Source organism: Parasteatoda tepidariorum, chromosome 4, assembly GCF_982258835.1.
Source record: "Parasteatoda tepidariorum strain Cologne lab strain chromosome 4, Ptep-v5.0, whole genome shotgun sequence".
Classification (NCBI taxonomy): domain Eukaryota; kingdom Metazoa; phylum Arthropoda; class Arachnida; order Araneae; family Theridiidae; genus Parasteatoda; species Parasteatoda tepidariorum.
This window is the reverse complement of record NC_141758.1, coordinates 5,381,552-5,399,332: the sequence shown is the minus strand read 5'-3', so window position 1 is coordinate 5,399,332 and position 17,781 is coordinate 5,381,552. Positions and strand designations below refer to the sequence as shown.

Sequence of the window (17,781 nt, the reverse complement as noted above, 5' to 3'; positions counted from 1 at the left end):
AAGATACGTTTGCAAGGATTAAATTATGTCTTTAGTTTTTATAATAATAAAGAATAAAACTCCGACTAAATTAGTTATTTAGAGCTTATTCATTTAATAAATAAGCAGCTCTCAAAAAAGTGGGAGTATAACAAAGATATAAATTTTAAGTTTTGATTGCAAGTTTTAATTTAAGTCATAGTCTGACGATAATTACAGGAATTAACGTTACTATTAGTACAAAAATGTTCTATAAATAGCTTAAAGAAATATTTCTTTTTCCTACTGAAAGGGCAAATTTCGGACCTACGTGATGTTAATTAAAACAATCTACTGTGTGCCAAAAAAAGACCATCCTGAATAATTCTTGATCTAATGATCCGATTTTCACATTCTAGGACTCAATGTTAATGGTTTAGGAGTGGGTGACCTCAAATATACTAATTAATTACTTTAAGCGATATTTTAAGTTACAAAATCAGTTTCAAAAACGTACTTTCTCTGAAGAAACAAATGTTTTTTTCGACGGATAAGAATTTCTGATCATCAAACTAGAGGGTAGCCGCAATTTGGAAAATATGTTCCCCATAGTATGGTCAGAAGTTTGGACCCCTTAATGTTAATTTTACTTTTTGCGTATATCGCCATGTCTCGAAAACTTTTAAAGCGAATTTAAGATTTTGCACATATTTGTAAAATTCGTTTATCCAAAGAAAGTCTATGCAGAAAAAATAATTTATTCTAAATATTTATTTTTTTATTTAATAATAGTTGAAATTTTTTTTTAATTGTAAGGTATTCAGATTTTTAGAATTTCCCCCGATGCTTGATCCAGGAGTTCCCTTGTCTTCTGGATTGGGTTAAAAAAAAACTAGGATACGGAGTTAAACATTGCTAGTCGTAAACTGAAAATTCTGTCGGCTGTTCAACGTCGGTGATAAAATAAAATAAAAATATTGTGAAAATGAATCATAATAATCGAAACATATACTACAACCAAGGGCCGTGGCATCGGATTCAAATTTTTTTTTTGCATGTGGAGGATATTTGAAGTTTGATTACTGAAATGTTAGGTCCTATAGAGGTAAGCAATGAGACGAATATGTCTTTCTCATGAAAACTATTTAGATTGCATATTTATAATCAGTATGTGAGCAAAAGTATTGCGCAAACGATTATTTTAGCAATTATTTAAAATATTAAGTACTTCAATTTTAATTTATCTCATTTGAATGTTAATGAGGCTATATTTCATAGAATTATTGAATATGTAAACTTCAAAATGAAATTTATTTCGCTCAGTTGAAACGTTAATTGATAAGAAATGCAGACAAATTCTATTCATCATACTATTAATTTCCTAGTTCTAGAATATTCTTAGGGGAAGTCTTTTATCATAAGATGTTTATAAATGTGTGTGCATAGATATTAATATCTATACTCTGTTTGCAAGTTAATAAAAGATTATTGCTGTATAGGGTTTAAGTAATCATTTGCGGCTGCATACAGTTCCCGCTTTATTTAGTTTAATTGTATAAATATGCTTTCAAATTATATAAATATGCTTTCAAAACAATATAAAAGTTAAAAGTTAGACATGTCTGACAGAAATTTAGTTGGGGCTATCTTTTACGATATACATCAAAGAATTATTAAAATAAGTTGTAATTTCGTAGTCTTATTGGAATCCTAGATTTGGCGACATGTTTCGATAAATATGAAAGAGACAGCCACGTGACGTCGAATAGCATTGGATTTGATTGGACTATTAAAGCCGGAGCGTCTTATGTTGACATGCTCTTAGCAAATCAAATGCGAGATAAATAATTTTTACTTTTGTCTAACTGTAAAAGAAAATCGTCTGCAAGAAACAAAATTTATTATTCTCTCATTAGTTTTTTGCTAACAGAAAGACGTATATTTGTTACGATTTTTAGTTATCATTTTTATTATTTATTATTTGTGTACTTTATTATTTGTGCACTTCAAGAAAAAGATTACAATACCCACTCATTTGACCTATGACGTCAGTGCCCGCTGATTGTTTATACGCAAAATGGCGTGTTAAAGTTGAGCCAAGTTTCTCCAGATAAGTTAGAATGTTAATTAAAGTGAAGTTAGTTAAATACAGCTCTGTATCACACATGGAATTTGTTGAAATATCTCGCTTACGTCTTTTGTTTTACTTAGATTTATTATTTGTTGATGCATTTTATTGTTATCATGATATATATTTGTTTGTGTACTTGGTAATTTGAATGGATAAATTTTTTTTCGTTTCTTTTTTGTTGTCCTACATTGCTTTGTGCCTGTCTTTGTGTTAAGTAAAAAATATACAGTGAAGAAATTGAAAATTTTGTGAAAGAATCTTCGCGAAAGAGCATAAAAGATGTCATCTAAGAAATTTGATATTTGAAGTTCTTGGCTTACTCGAAACATAACAGTAACTAACGTAAACAAAAGCCAAGTTTCAACAACCAATCAGGAGCGAGATACCCACACTACGTCACTTGCAGATATCTCATTGATTATCGTTTGTAATAAGAAAGTAAACAAAAGGAGGCTGTGCGAAGTCGTTTCAGGAGTTGACGTTATTGATATACGTTCGCGCTGGGAAATTGGCATCCATTTGTCGTGCACTTGAATGCAAACAAGCTCTCACCACAGGAATAATGATTTTTTCTTAACTTGCAACAGAGTATAGCAATTGCCTTATTATTTTTGCACAATTTTACTTTTTTGTACAAATCTTCATTCATTATTTTTTTCCAACTATTTTTGCTGTGATATAGAATATAATTTTAAGTCTGACACCTTCAACACTAATCGTCATAAAAAAAAATTTAATTAATTTTTACGAAGTGTTAATATTTTCCCAAAAACTCGTGAAAGTTAAGTATAAATTGGAGTTAGAATAGAGCTCTCTAAAAAATTTGATGTCTGAGTCGCTCTGATTCCAAAATGGCACCAAATCATCGATATCTTTTTAAAACGAATCTTTCTTTTCACATTCCCCAAATATGTAAGTGTAATTAATTTGTCTTTTCCAGTGTATAGAATGTCTTTTTCAGAATTTAATCATTGGGCTATCGTCAGCCATGATTTCTTTCTCCAATTAGGTTATCTGGGCCATTCTCTAAAATAACAATTTCTTCTAAATAGCAGTTACTGGATGATCATCAAGAGCTCAGCAAAATTTCACGACTGTTTGTTGTAATATTGGCAAGATAGAGAGCAGAGGTGGAACAGAGGGTAGAGCGTTTGCCTCCTCATGAGGCGAACCAGATTCGAATCCCAGCTGTGGCTGTTTGCAACGAATTCTGCTCCAGGCACACATCGACCACAGTGCTGACGATAAAATATCCTTATCAGTGGTAGACGGATCATGGATTAGAACCCCCTTGCCTTTGAGATAACCGTGCGAAGTATTCGTGGTTTTCCTCTCTAAGTAACGTAAATGCGGATTAGTTCCATCGAAAAGGGTCTGCCATGAAGGCTAGTTTGTTTCACTGTTTGATCCAGGAGTTCCTTTGTCTTTTGGGTCGAAATTACAAGGTTACGGAGTTCTACATTGATAGTCGTATACTCCGAATTGATATGGCTGTCGGTTGCAAAATAAAATCAAATAATCTCGAAATAGTTGTAACCTAATTATAAACAGTTGTCACTATAATTAATTAATTTGTTTGATATCTAATCTGCTCACATTCCATTCAACTTTTTAAAATAAATGGAAAGCTCTGAATGCATCAAAGTTACGCTTTTGCTATTTGTCATTTGCTATTAGTATTTATTTTAAATTGCATCTTAAAATAATTAAATTTACAATCGAACATTTAAAAATAAAAATTCTTTACATTTTAAATATACACCCTCTAATATTACTATTGTTGTAAAATTTCATTTAATTTCCATTAACAAATTGAAAAAAAAAATGCTTTCATTAAAATAAAATATTTTTTGAATTGAAGTAAATAATTAAAACTCAAGTAAACAACTAAAATTACTGTTTTTGCTTATAGCTCGTCTAATATGTTTAGAATTACCGGGTTTAATCAATATTTCATTGTAACAAAACATAATTTGTTTTACATATTTTTTTTTTAACGGTTATTTTCAGCTAACGTAGTATGCTGAGTGGGCGATTATTTGCGAACATTATTAATGAGAATTAATGAACCAGATTCTGTTTTTTAAAGCTTATTTTCTCCTTTTAAATTTTTTGGATATTATTAATTCATACCCTTTAAGACATATATTTTATTTTAATTGGAGTTAGAATATTTCTATGTTATTTATTTCGTGTCTGCATTGTTTCCTTGCTTTTTACAATGCTTTGTCTTAAGTGCTAGTAACAAAAGCATTTTTCTGCAATAGGTGTATTAAATTTTAAACAAAGAACTGGGTTGGTCGATTTTTCTTACCACAATTAAAGATTATTTACGTATTCTGAACTGCTTTCATAATTTTTTTTTTTTCATTTAACAGGGTACCGCACACTTTAAAATTGACGAAACATTTTTTGTATTCAATCGTTTATGAGAAATTGAGCGTTGGATGTGAAAGAATCAAATTTTGTAACATTTTTTCTATGAAAACACTCGACGGCTGTGACCGTAATTTGCTCATCACATTTCTTTTTGTAATGAGCAAAAATGTGAAAATTTTATAATAAAAAAAAGGTGATGTTATCTGGAATGTTGCAGCTTTTTTTTTAAAAAAATGTACTATTGAATAATTAACAAATAAATGCATCAGTACACTTTGTGTTAATGTTGTTTCTTTTTTTTTTATTAATTATAATGTGGAAGACGGCTATACACCCGACATTTGCGGCAGCTTGTTAAAAAACTGCCATTAATATTGTATTTTAATTAATAAAACCGCATAATATTAGTTTTTATTATAGAATTGCGTGCTTCGAATCATTCGAAATGTTTGTATCGTATTTTTTAATTTTAGTAAAAGTAATTTAGTATATATATATGTAACATAAAAAGCTTCTGTTAATCTTTTTATGTTAGTTTCTTTGCTATAAAACAACTCATACTTTATTCCTAATTAATTATTCTATTTGAAATACTTTCTCACACTTTTAAAAGCCACATCCTGTTCTTAAATCTATTTTTGGCTCAACTATGCATTTAATTAAGAGCAGGACATATTTCCCTTGCTTTGTGTGGGAACGCGCGATTTCTTTCATAAACCAATAGTAATCCTTATCACTTCCCTTTTCCCCTCAAATATAACAAAATAGAGGGAAATTCCTTTGCTACTTTCCCTAAGATAAAAACTTAAGCACACAGTTTTTGAGTGCGATTTTGAGCTCCGCCTTTGCTAGAAAATGTCTTAAATATACTATGTGAAGTTAATAAAATATTTTTTGCCTTCCAACTGCTATCTGCGTGGCCTAACATCACTCACCATGACTGCAACCCTTACAAGCCTAGCAGGATAGATAAATTTTGCAGTTGGTTTGGCACTTTTTTTTTTCACTGGCTCCATTAAAAAAAAAAAATGCTTTTTTCAAATAAGTAAAAAATATATAAATATAAAAGGAAAGAAAATAATCGAATGAAGTTTTAGGAGATGCCGGCGTTGCTCGTGAAACAGATATCCTGACTAAAAGAATGAGAATTTCGGGACTTTCCTTCATAATGGGTCCAGACGTTGCCTCTACACCGTTGTACCGGAATCGCCGTTAAAGAATTGATGTCTTCGCTGTTTTGGTTTCGTTTTCGCCTACCGTGTGTTACCATCAACAATTAGCTTCTTGCGGATTTACAGCAAGTGCTTGCTGTGTTGCCCTACTTGCTTGCTGCGTGTCGGTCTCATTGAGGATTGATAAAGGTTCAGCATATGATCGAATTGATTTCGTTTTCTGGCGATTTTCTCGAGTGTTCTGTGTTTCCTTGAACGGAAGATGACCAAAAATGTGATCTCAAGTGGTAGCTATGATTCCGCTCGCGTGTGCGCGTGATTCATCAAATATTAGAAGTGATTTATTGGTGATTAATTACAGATGTGATTGATATTTACTCTCAAAAGTTTAAGTTTTTAAACGTGAATACTTTTGAATCATTTACGCTCATATATTGAAATAGGAACATATAATTTTATGTTTATTGTTCCAAATATTTATTCCGGTAATATTATATTTATCTATTAATATTTAAATTTTGATAATAGTTCCATTTATTGATGCCATTATTCAACGGTTTATCGTATTATTTGTTTAAATTAAATAATGATATTAAATTTTAGTGCTATCACATATTTTTTTTCCACTTATGATTCAGTATGATTATAGTTTTAATTATTATTTAAGGAATCACTTTTTAGTGTATATTATATTGATTGTAGAAGTAAAATTTAAATTTTTATTGTATTATGGTGTTTAAAAAAGCAAAATATGTGCTATTCATAAATTTAACTTTTTCTTCTTCTAAATGTTATATTTAGTTAATGAAATTTATTTTGGTTATTTGAATGCGGAGTGGAAAAAATTACAAATTAAAGATGGTAATCAAAAATAGTGCAACAAATAATTTTGAAAATCAATACAAAATTTTTCAAAATTAAAATTTAAATGAAGGTTCAGGCAATCCCATTAACAGATCAAGTTTATAAGAGAAAGAGTCAAGTCCAACATAAAGTGACCAAACCACGAATTGAGAATGAATAGTATCCGGATACACTCAAAATACAATCAAAATAAAAATAATAAAAGTAACAACTACCCGATGGTGACTAAGAAAACTATCTTGTTAAATACTAACACAGGTGGTACTTTAAAAATAAACCCAACAAATATTTTAGAAAAGTTATGTGTCCAAAAAAAAAAAAAAAAAAAAAAGATAAATGAAAACAAACAGAAAGTAATTTGCAAATTAACCTAACTTGCACTTCAAATTAAAAATAAGGAAAATAGCTAGGTCAGTCAAATTTTAAAAAACTGATTTACCTAATACCATATTGAATTTGAGAGCTTTGTTTTGGTTTTCAATTAATAATTAATTGTGTTAAACGGGTTGTAATGTAAATTCTGAGAAGACTGATCACCTTTTCTGATTGTAAAAGCAATTTGTTCTCACACATTTTTTTCTCCTGAAATCCTGGTTAATGTTTGCAATAAAAAAAAAAAAACTAAAGAAGAAAGCAGATAGAAAAGAAAGAAAAAAAAAATTCAAATCTAAGAAAAACAAAAAGAAAGGAAGAAAATAAAAAATTGGGCATAAAAAAAAAAAGAATAGTAAAAAGAAAAATGTTAACAAAGTGAGTTTAAAGGAAAATAAAATAAAAAATAGAATTAAAAATAGGGATTCAAATAGCAAAACTGAAAATAATTTTGAATCTTCAAGTGTTCTTGAGACTGATTGTGATAATGTGGGGCCGCATTGTCAAAATCATGTTGACGGAATTATGCAAATTCAAGATAATGAAAAAAATTTCCATCTTCAGGAATTTTAAGAAATTTTTCAGATATTTTTGCTAAAAATAAATAGTATATAGAGACAATAAAAGTTGAACCTCAAAGGGTAAAATAACCATCAAATTTACCAGTGTCAATTTTGTTTTGTTTCGTGAAAATAAAATTAAATACCAATTATGACAATAATACACATAGTTCAATGGAACATGTGGACCCCTTTCTTTTTCTGGAAGATCCGACCTTTCAAATTTTCTTCAAGTTCAACGTTTACCCAAATCTAGTAGGATATGCGGCGATGGTAGTTTTTCTCTGTGGTGAAAACCAAAAAAATAAATACTTATGCATCTTGTTGAATCTAGGATCTTCCAGCTCATTATTGTTGAGAATAGGGACTGTTTTCCTCCTTTTGAGGAATACAGCCCCTAATCCAACAAAACAATTTCCCCTAATAACACTGAAGTCTTAAACTTCAGATTAAAGACTAAAAGTGTCAAACTTTTTATTCTCTCATTGAAATAAAAATACTGAAGTCTTAAACTTCAGATTAAAGACCATTGTGTCAAATTTTTTTTACATTTTATATTGAAATTTTTTTTGATAAAAAGTGTCAATTTGTATTTTTATATCTCATATCACTTGCATTTTCATATTTTTGTATCTTTCTTGTTATTGAATATGAATATTTACATCTTTTAGGAAATTTTTATAGATTTTCTTGTCTTAAGTGAAAAGTTTATTTTAATTGTGTTAGTATGAGGAATAACTTTATTTACTGTGATTATAAAGAAGGACTGAAAAAACTTAATCACAAACAATTTTTTGAAAATGGAGATCTAATACTTCATTTCGATAATAGCGCTACTTCAAATTTTTTTTTCTTCCTCTAACTCTGTATGAAACTTTTTTTTACATAGTGTGCAAGTGTGTTTTTTTTTATAACTCATGTTACTTTATATCTTGTTGATTTTACAAATATTATTATTATTATTTTAATTGTGTCATCATAAGGAAAGTTTTGCAAAGGGATAATTGTAAAAAATTTTTTGATGTTAGTTAAAATTTTTCGGCGAGGGGGGATGTAACATAAAAAGCTTCTATTAATCTTTTTATGTTAGTTTCTTTGCTATAAAACAACTCATACTTTATTCCTAATTAATTATTCTATTTGAAATACTTTCTCACACTTTTAAAAGCCACATCCTGTTCTTAAATCTATTTTTGGCTCAACTATGCATTTAATTAAGAGCAGGACATATTTCCCTTGCTTTGTGTGGGAACGCGCGATTTCTTTCATAAACCAATAGTAATCCTTATCACTTCCCTTTTCCCCTCAAATATAACAAAATAGAGGGAAATTCCTTTGCTACTTTCCCTAAGATAAAAACTTAAGCACACAGTTTTTGAGTGCGATTTTGAGCTCCGCCTTTGCTAGAAAATGTCTTAAATATACTATGTGAAGTTAATAAAATATTTTTTGCCTTCCAACTGCTATCTGCGTGGCCTAACATCACTCACCATGACTGCAACCCTTACATATATATATATATATATATATATATATATATATATATATATATATATATATGTATATATATATATATATATATATATATATATATATATATATATATATACTTTAATCAAAATGCAAACAAATTATGGTAGGATCAATTAGGATTACGCAGTGGGGAGGTAATCATTCATTTATTTGTTCGAATGTTGACATTTCGAAAATATTTTTTCAGAATATGAAACTTTATAATTTACTCTAAGCTTTGTTTGAAATCACTTTTCTGTGTACTTTACACTGAAAAATAAATAAAACAGAATTCGTCGTGAAAAGTTTTTCCCGCGGTTTAGCGTTCTCTGAAATCCTTTATTTTTTTTATCACCGTCATTGAACAGCTGACCCAATTTTCGGGTTTACGACTACTAATGTTCAACTCCGTAGCCTTATTATATCGAACCCGATCCGGCACATGGAGAAGAAAGCCACAAAAACCTCCCACTCTAAACCATGATCTCTCTGCCACTGAGGATATTTTTACAAGAGCACTTTGGTCAGTGCGAGCAGTGTGCAGAATTTGTATCCAGGTCACCTCACTGGGAGGCAAGCGCTTTATCCGCTCTATCTCATCATGGCTCTCTAAAATCCTTTAAAGTTAACTGGCATATAGTTAATTATAATAGCTAAATTGTAACTAATTTCATTAATTAATATTTACTGAAAGTATATGTTGTAGCCGTGGTGGCTCAGGAGATAGAGCGCTCGCCTCTCGATTAGGTGACCCGGTTTCGAATCCCTGCTGTGGCTGGTAAATACGAATTCCGCACTCGGCTTACGCAGATCACAGTGCTGACGTAAAATATCCTCAGCGATAGACGATAATCGGTTACAGTCTTCTTGCCGTCAGGCTAACCTTGTGAGGTTTTCTTCTCCATGTAAGGCAGATGCGGGTTAGTTCAATCAAACGAGTTTTCTACGAAGGAGAATTTCTTTCTACGCTTAATGGAGGAGTTTCCTTGTCTTCTGGATTGGGTTCAAAATAACAAGGCTACGGCGTTGATCGTCGTAAATTCATGAGTTTGGTCAACTGTTCGGTCTTGAGAAATCGACTTTTAAAGAAGTTGATTGGATTTCTCAGAAACTATTCAACTGCTTTCGCTCAAATTTTGCATTTTGCCAAAAAAATTACGTACTTTAAAATGACATCGTTTTATAACTTTACAATTCAAAATTTTATTATTATTAAATAAAATTATAAATATTTACAAAAATGTTTCAATTTGCTCAATAAGTTCTCGAGATATGGTGAAATACGCAAAAAGTAAAATTAACATTGGGAGGTCCAAATTTTATCGCTCTTCTTATTTTGGTTGTCAGAAATCCTAATTCGCGGTATGCTTAGTCAGAAAAAAATTACATTTTTGTGCCTGATTTCGTTACTTAAAATATTGTCTGCTCTCATTAATTAGCATATTTGAGGTCACTCCTTCGAATCATTAAGAATGAGTCCTAGAACTTTGAAAATCGGATCATTAGATGAAAAGTTATTCAGGATGGTCTTTTTTTTTTACCACTGTACATAGCAGTTGGGAAATTAATATTTAAGTTTACATTAGTATTATTTTATTATTTATTAGAGTTTTTATTTATAGAGGGTTATTTAAATATTTTAGTTTACTTTAATCCCTGAAAATTAAGTTAATTAGAAATATTATCGAAATTTTATAGAATTAATCTGAGTTGAGAAGCTTTTAAACAGATCGAAACTAACTCCTGTTTTAAACTTTAATCCGACAAGCCACAGTGTTTACGTTCCATTAAGTCTGCGAGCACGAGTATCATCAACTTTTATTATGATTATTTTAAGATCTTTAATGCTGATAAATCTCCATCCAAATTCCACTGCTTGTTCAGAATTTTGTCATCTTTATTTTCTATTTTACGGTTTTTACTCAAGTGGCCTGTTTATATACTGTATCTTTTTTATTTTTTATGACTGAGAAATATTTCGATGAAAAAGATAATAATTCGCGCTTTCATTCGTAGTTAAATGACCGAAGTTGAAGTTGTAGTGAATTTTTTGAGATCCATTCTTTTTTTGTGTCGAGCTTGTGTGTAGCAATAAAACCCTATAAGTTATAGTGTCTTACGCAATTTAATTTCACTTTTCATGGTTATTTTGTGTCATTTTATTGTGTCTCAGAGACAAGTTAAAAAACATTGCCTAAATGTTATTTCCTCAGATTCGTTTTTTCATATAAATTATATTTATGAGTTATTACCAGACTGTCTGCTGATTTTGTGTCTGGTGTTGGGTATGTATATTTATTTTGATGGGTTAACCCTCTTTAAAAATGACCTTAGCATAAAATTATCTGAATCGTGTCTCCTTATATTTTTTATGACACATTAATAAATCTTTCGTGATACAAAAATAATTCGTCCCGCAATGGACTGATCGCAAAGACACGGTTCCCAGTAGATCACCGAAATCAAAAATCGCTGGCTGCGGTCAGTAGGCGGATAGATGACCACTTTGAACACGTTGCGTAGGGACCGAGGGCACGCAGATCGTCTGGCTATTAGAGCGGGGGAGCCAACCCCTCTGTAGAGGATCAAAATTGTGATGACATGTCTTCGGATCATTCTCAAGGATATTTCCTAGATTGTAGCCTATAGTACAACTCTAGGTCGGTGGGGCACTGGGCCCGTGTCCAAGAAGTTGTAGGTTCGATCCCAGCCGGCGGCTACTTTACGACTATAGTCCGTTCAACGAGAACTGAGAGTGGAAGTAAACAAAAGGGTTGCTGTTTGATCGCCAACGTTTGCCACTTTAACGGTTTCTTCGCTGAATGGGCGATTTCATTTGAATCGACAGAGCTTTCGCTTTTATAGAAAAACAAAAACGATGTTTGGTTTTTGATACCTTAAAATTAGATAAGAAAATGCAAAATTAAAATATTTTCATGAAAATACCTTTCTAAGTGTTTCAGTAAACACATAATTTTATTTTAAGAATAGTTTTAATATATCTATATTTCTTTAAGTTTTGATTAAATTAGTTTTAATATATTTTGCATAAATATCTATGAAAAACATAACTTTTATAATTCCATCGTAAAAGTCGTATAGAATTGACAGTTATGTTAAAAAATGTTAAAAAAAATACTCTTTTATTTTCATAATTACAATTTTTTTTAAAATTTATTAGAAGTTAAATAATATTTAAAATAGTTTTATGTTTCGCCGATTGATTTAAAAATATGTTAGAAGGAACTGCATTTATTTGTATTTTTAAATTGTTAATTATCTTTATTTTTCTAAGGGAAGTATTACGAAAATAATTACACTAAAAGAAACTTGGAACTTTTTTACATGTCTCACGAAATCTTTTGTTAAGAAAAATATACCCACTTAACATATAAAAAAAAAGCAGTTTGTAAACCTCGAATTCAATAGGTTTTTGAAAAAATAGAATCAAGTGTCAAAATTATTTAATTTTGCGTAACATTTGAATTTCTGTACTTAATTAACAACTGTACCGAAAACGAAAATAATTATATTAAACTACTCAGAAAAGAACAAAATTTTAAGAATTATTGTATTAATGATCAATTAATCATGGATAATAACGAATAATTATATCATTAAAAAGTAAAAATGAAACTAGGTACTTATCTCAGAATTCACTCTCAGAACTTGTAGAATCCTCGTCGTTTGAATTGATATTTATTACTAGAGAATTAACAGTGTTTTCGATGGCTTCGTCCAAATCCCACATCTCTTTTTCAATTTTCTGAATATGCTCTATGCAATTTTTCCACTTTTCAACTCCAATTTCGTTTAAACTTTTCATGCACAATTCCTCTACTTCCGATAACTTGAAAGTTTTGTTTTCTTTGGCCACTGAACCTTTCATTTGGGCCCAAATCAGCTCAATTGGATTTAATTCAGCGTGATAGGGGGGAAGCCTTAAAATCATTATATTATTACGTCTAGCAAGTTCATCCACCGCGAATTTGTCATATCTGTGCTTATGAGCTTTCACTATATCCAGTAGTTCTGTTTTTAGCATACCTTCTTCATCACTAACAATGTTTTTAGATTTTAGCCAATCTTTAATTACTTGCTTAGTCGATGATGTGTTAGGAATTTTTTCTTCTTTACGAGAGTGATATGGTGCATTGTCCATCACAACGACAGAGTTCGGCTCTAGAAAGGGTAGAATTTTCTCGAACCATTCTTCGAAACACGCTGCATTCATATCCTTATGGTAATCCTTGTTTTTGTTTGATTTAAAAAGTAGAAGTCCTTCTTTTAAAAAGCCCGCATCGCTACCAATGTGCGTAATAATAAGTCTCTCACCTTTGCCAGAAGGCGATTTTAATCCTGTAGAAAGACCAGATAAAAATGCCTGTTTTGACCAGGGCTAAAGAGAATACAAGGGCTAGTTCACTCCGCTCTTAGAGCTGAAGCTACGATTTCCGTCCTCATGACGTCACTGTGTCTACAGATCTCGGAGATCGCAAGCAAAGATATGATAACTTTGCATCTTTCTCTTGTAAAAATAAGTTAGACTTTTTCTGGTTATTAGCCTTCAAACTTTACGTAATTAACACATTATTTCCGTTCATAAACATAGTTAAAAAAAAAACTTTCTTGGTTATTATATTAAAAAAATACCATTTTAAACTTATAAAAATGTTTTGCTAGTTGGTGAAAATGACACGATAAATACTTTATTTTAAAAAGTTCAGTTTTAACTTTAACTATTAAGAAAAATGAAGGCATATATCGACACTTTTTTTATCTACATATTCTTTTATAAAGATAAGTTAAGTTAAATTTAGGATCCCTGATTTTAAAATATGTCGTTAATAGCAATTTGTTCATACTTAATCATTAGGAAACATCAACCTTAAACGCTAATTACTGAAACAAAATAATAATTTAGGTTCATAATGACATCAGAAATTTTACAATTGTTTATAGACATTTAAATTTACGATGATATAATATATAGATATTTAAATTGAAGAGAATATAATTTTTAAAAAAAATCATAAATATTTAGAATAACTACATTAAAAAATATGTTATGAAATTAGGAGAATTTCCACTATATACTATATATTTTATTTATACTTTTTACTTATATTTTAATTTTCTTTGACTTTATCTATTTTTTAATTCTTTTCACCTGCCTTTCTTTATGAAGTAGCGAGGCGGTTTCTATTTAGATAATGAATTTTTATAAAAGTTCTTTACGACAGAATAAACGTATTGCGGTTTTAAATTAACTGTGTCATTTCGGAATCCATTCTTTTCACAGTTGTTCATTTACTTTAGGGAACACGCGAAAAATTATACTTTTTCCTTTTGTGTTTATATCAGAATTTTTGCAAGTTGCAATCGCGCAAACTGGCATTTCGATAATAGTTTTAAATTCTTGTAAATTCACTGCAAAAACTGAGGAAAGTCATTATAGAAAATAACAAATGTCTTAGAATATCTCGCAAAAAGAAATGATCCAATATTAGTTAGAGCTAGTAAGGCCAAACGCTCCGTTCTTGAAGTAAAAGTGCGAGCTTTGCGCCAAAGTGACGTCACTAGAGTGACGTCGGAGGATCGGCGCGGCAAGAGATACTTCAAAGGAGTGAACCAGCCCTTCTATTCTCTTTAGCCCTGTGTTTTGACGAGATAATGGAAGTATCATTCCACACTTTGTCTTGCGTGTGTCCAGCATTCAACCATGTCTCATCCATGTAATAAATTTTTCTTCCTTCTTGTCTCATTTTGTTAATTGTTCTTAAATATCTTCGCCTCCACAAAATTATTTCTTCTTTTTCAATGAGTGAGCTGTTCCGTCCTCGTTTTTGATGTTTGAAGCCTAATTTTTTTAACAGCGAATAAAATGTCGTTCTTTTAAAGTTTGGTAAATCAGAATCATCGTTCACAGCTTTTAGAACTTTGTTTATTGTCGGAATTTCGTTACGGCGGAAAAAATCATGAACTTTTCTTCTTACAGCATTTTTGTCGAAATCGTCAATGTCATCCAAAAAAGTTTTACGAGGTTTAGTCCTCTTCGGGGAATGTAATATACCATCCTTTTTATATTCTTTGATAATTCTGAAAACAGAAGCTGTGCTAACTCCCGCTGCAGAAGCCGCATGGTCAGCCACATCAATGATTGGAACATCTGGTTTTGAATGCACTTCTGTTTTATAAATGTTCAATATTATTTCCTTCTCAGCTTTACTTATGTAAGATTTCTTCGGTCGTTTTTTAGGAGGACTTAAATCCATCGCTTTATTTTCCATATTACTCATGAAACACCTGCAAAAAGACACCACGGCGATACACACAACCCTCTAAAAATAAGAGTTTTTGCTTGTCTGATAGGCGCTATTTGTCATTATTCCGGCGCCAAGTAGACAGCTGTATTGCGCCAAATAGCACGCCGCTTTGTTTACTTTCGCTATCAGTTCTCGTTGAACAGACTATACTAATTGAACATTAGTAGTCCTAAACCCAAAAATTGTCCTTTTTTTTCCCTTCTTTTTTTTCCCGACGCTTTGACGGAATTTCATGCCTCCTCAACACTGCTAAAGTATGACTTAAAAAATCTGCGGCTGAACTTATACTCATATTTATATCCCGGTGTTCTTTTCCAGGGGTTAAGGATGTTTCCCTCTTAACTATAAACGATAAGGTGACTGCAGAAATTTATTGTTTAATTCGTATAAAGATTTGCCCTCACAGCTTGGTTCATCGAATACAGGGTGGTCCTAAAATATATGTCAAAAATGGAAAGGTAAGTAGAGGGGACCTAAATAAGCCTATTTTGTATGGGATAGTATGTGGGGTAATACCGCCTTGAGCCGGTAGGGAGCGCTGTTGTCTATGGCATATAAAAGAGTTTGCTAGCTGGATTCATCATTTTCCGCAGGACGGGGCTGTCCAGTTCCCTGGCCACCTAATTCTCCTGATTTAACCTGCTCGGATTTTTTCTTTTGGGGTCATATTAAAAGCTTGGAGTACGAGAGTCCCGTCACATCTGAAGAAGATCTTGTTGAGCGCTTGTCTGTTGCTTCTTTAGATGTGCTCGACATGCCTGACGTCTTTTCTAATGTACGCTGATCCATGCTCCGAGGCTGTGAATCTTGTATCGCTGTTGGTGGCTACTCTTTCGAGCACCTCTTGTAAACTGTTGCTAATTTTTTTCTTATCTTTTGTCTTTACTTGTCTTTTCAGTTTCCTTTGATTCGTACTGCTTCACAAGCTAGTGCTTTAATGTGCCATTACCGCACACACATTCCTATCCGAAATATGCTTATTTATGTCCCCTCTACCAACCTTTACATTTTTGACACATATTTTAGGATCACCCTGTATATCTTGGAGTTAGAAAAGAACTCGTGTTTTGGATCGTGGAAACAAATGGTTTCGCCATCCATCGAAGATTCGAAGTCAGCTTTCTAAAAGATGTTGCTCTTGGCGACAAAATTGTGTACAGGATAGCTCCTCCACAACAGTTGACTTGTCCAATCACAAGATGTTTATTTCGACCTCAAAAATGAAATAAAAATTTTTTGTACCTGATTTTACGGATACTTCGTGACTTTGTGTCAGAAATTCTTTTCGTGTGCTCGGCTAACTCTTTGCAGGTTGTACAGTGACACCCCTAAAAATACGGACCATCCTGAATAACTTTTGATCTAATGATCGGATTTTTACGTTCTATCACTCAATCTTAATGGTTCGAGGGGGTGATCTCAAATATACTGATGAATCAGTGCAGACGATATTTTAAGTTGCGAAACCAGACACAAAAACGCACTTTTCCTGAATAAACATATTACCTATCTTTTTAGACGGACTAGGGTTTCTGACAACCAAAATAGGAAAAGCGATCCAAAAGTTGGACCTCCCCCCCCCAATGTTAATTTTATTCTTTACGTATTTCGCCATATCTCGAGAACTTATTGAGCGAATTGAAAATTTTTTGCATACAATTATAAAATAATAAATAAGAGGTATATATAAATATAAGGGGCACTCAAAATATAAGGAGTATCCTCAATCCAGAAAATAGGGTCCCCATAGTTAGATCAGGAGAGCGGTCCAAAGTTTGTCACTATTGGCAATTGAGAAGTATTTCTCTATTGGCAACACTACATTTATAATTCATTCTGTTAGATTGGCTTAATTTAAAGTGTTTAACAGTCACTACTACGTTAAATATTTATTTAACGTATTACTGCGCATTTTTTCTCCATGTGAGCACAGTTAAAGTATGATTTAATACAAATTAAATTTAAATTTTCTGCGTATAATTGTGTGATACTATCTGAATATATTATGTTATAAGCTAACTTTTTACAATAACAATCTCTGCTTGACTACGTTAAAGTCATTTGAATTTTTGAAGGTTAACTCTGTAAATTATGTTTACCGGGTGTATGTGTAATTCTAAAATCGAATGAGTGCCTTTCAGATATGCTTCTAAAAATTAAGCCGGTTTTCAATATTTATGAATTCCTATTCCTCTGTAGTTACGTCATCATTCTAATTTCAGCCGGACAACAGAAACGGACTCTAACCTCAATATTATTGTGGTTGCTTTGGAATTACCATTTTCCATGCTGAATGAATGATTATATTCTCATGATAATAAAGTTTGGAATATCAGTTCTCCTTACACGTTAATTTAAGTTTATGTTTCTCGTCATATGATCGAATATCTACCTCATTACTTCATGTGTAACAGTCTATTTCTTTTTTATTCTATAAGTTAATGATGGCAAAATGAAGTATAAGGGGTCTCTGGGGAATTGGTTCGTTTTGGTTCCAGCATTGGAAT

General features: G+C 31.4%; 2 protein-coding genes across 2 annotated transcripts in view; one reads left to right on the top strand and one right to left on the bottom strand.

The window, feature by feature from the left end:
• Positions 1–17,781, top strand: part of LOC107447625 (putative phospholipid-transporting ATPase IM) — a 198,969-nt gene that overhangs the window by 25,680 nt on the left and 155,508 nt on the right. The window lies entirely within an intron of this gene.
• On the bottom strand, positions 12,598–15,416 carry LOC107456223 (uncharacterized). Its single transcript, XM_087160440.1, has 2 exons — positions 14,585–15,416; positions 12,598–13,347 (listed from the first exon to the last, which is right to left on the bottom strand). The coding sequence occupies exons 1-2, from the start codon at positions 15,245–15,247 to the stop codon at positions 12,598–12,600; spliced, it is 1,413 nt and encodes a 470-aa protein (XP_087016566.1). The 5' UTR covers positions 15,248–15,416.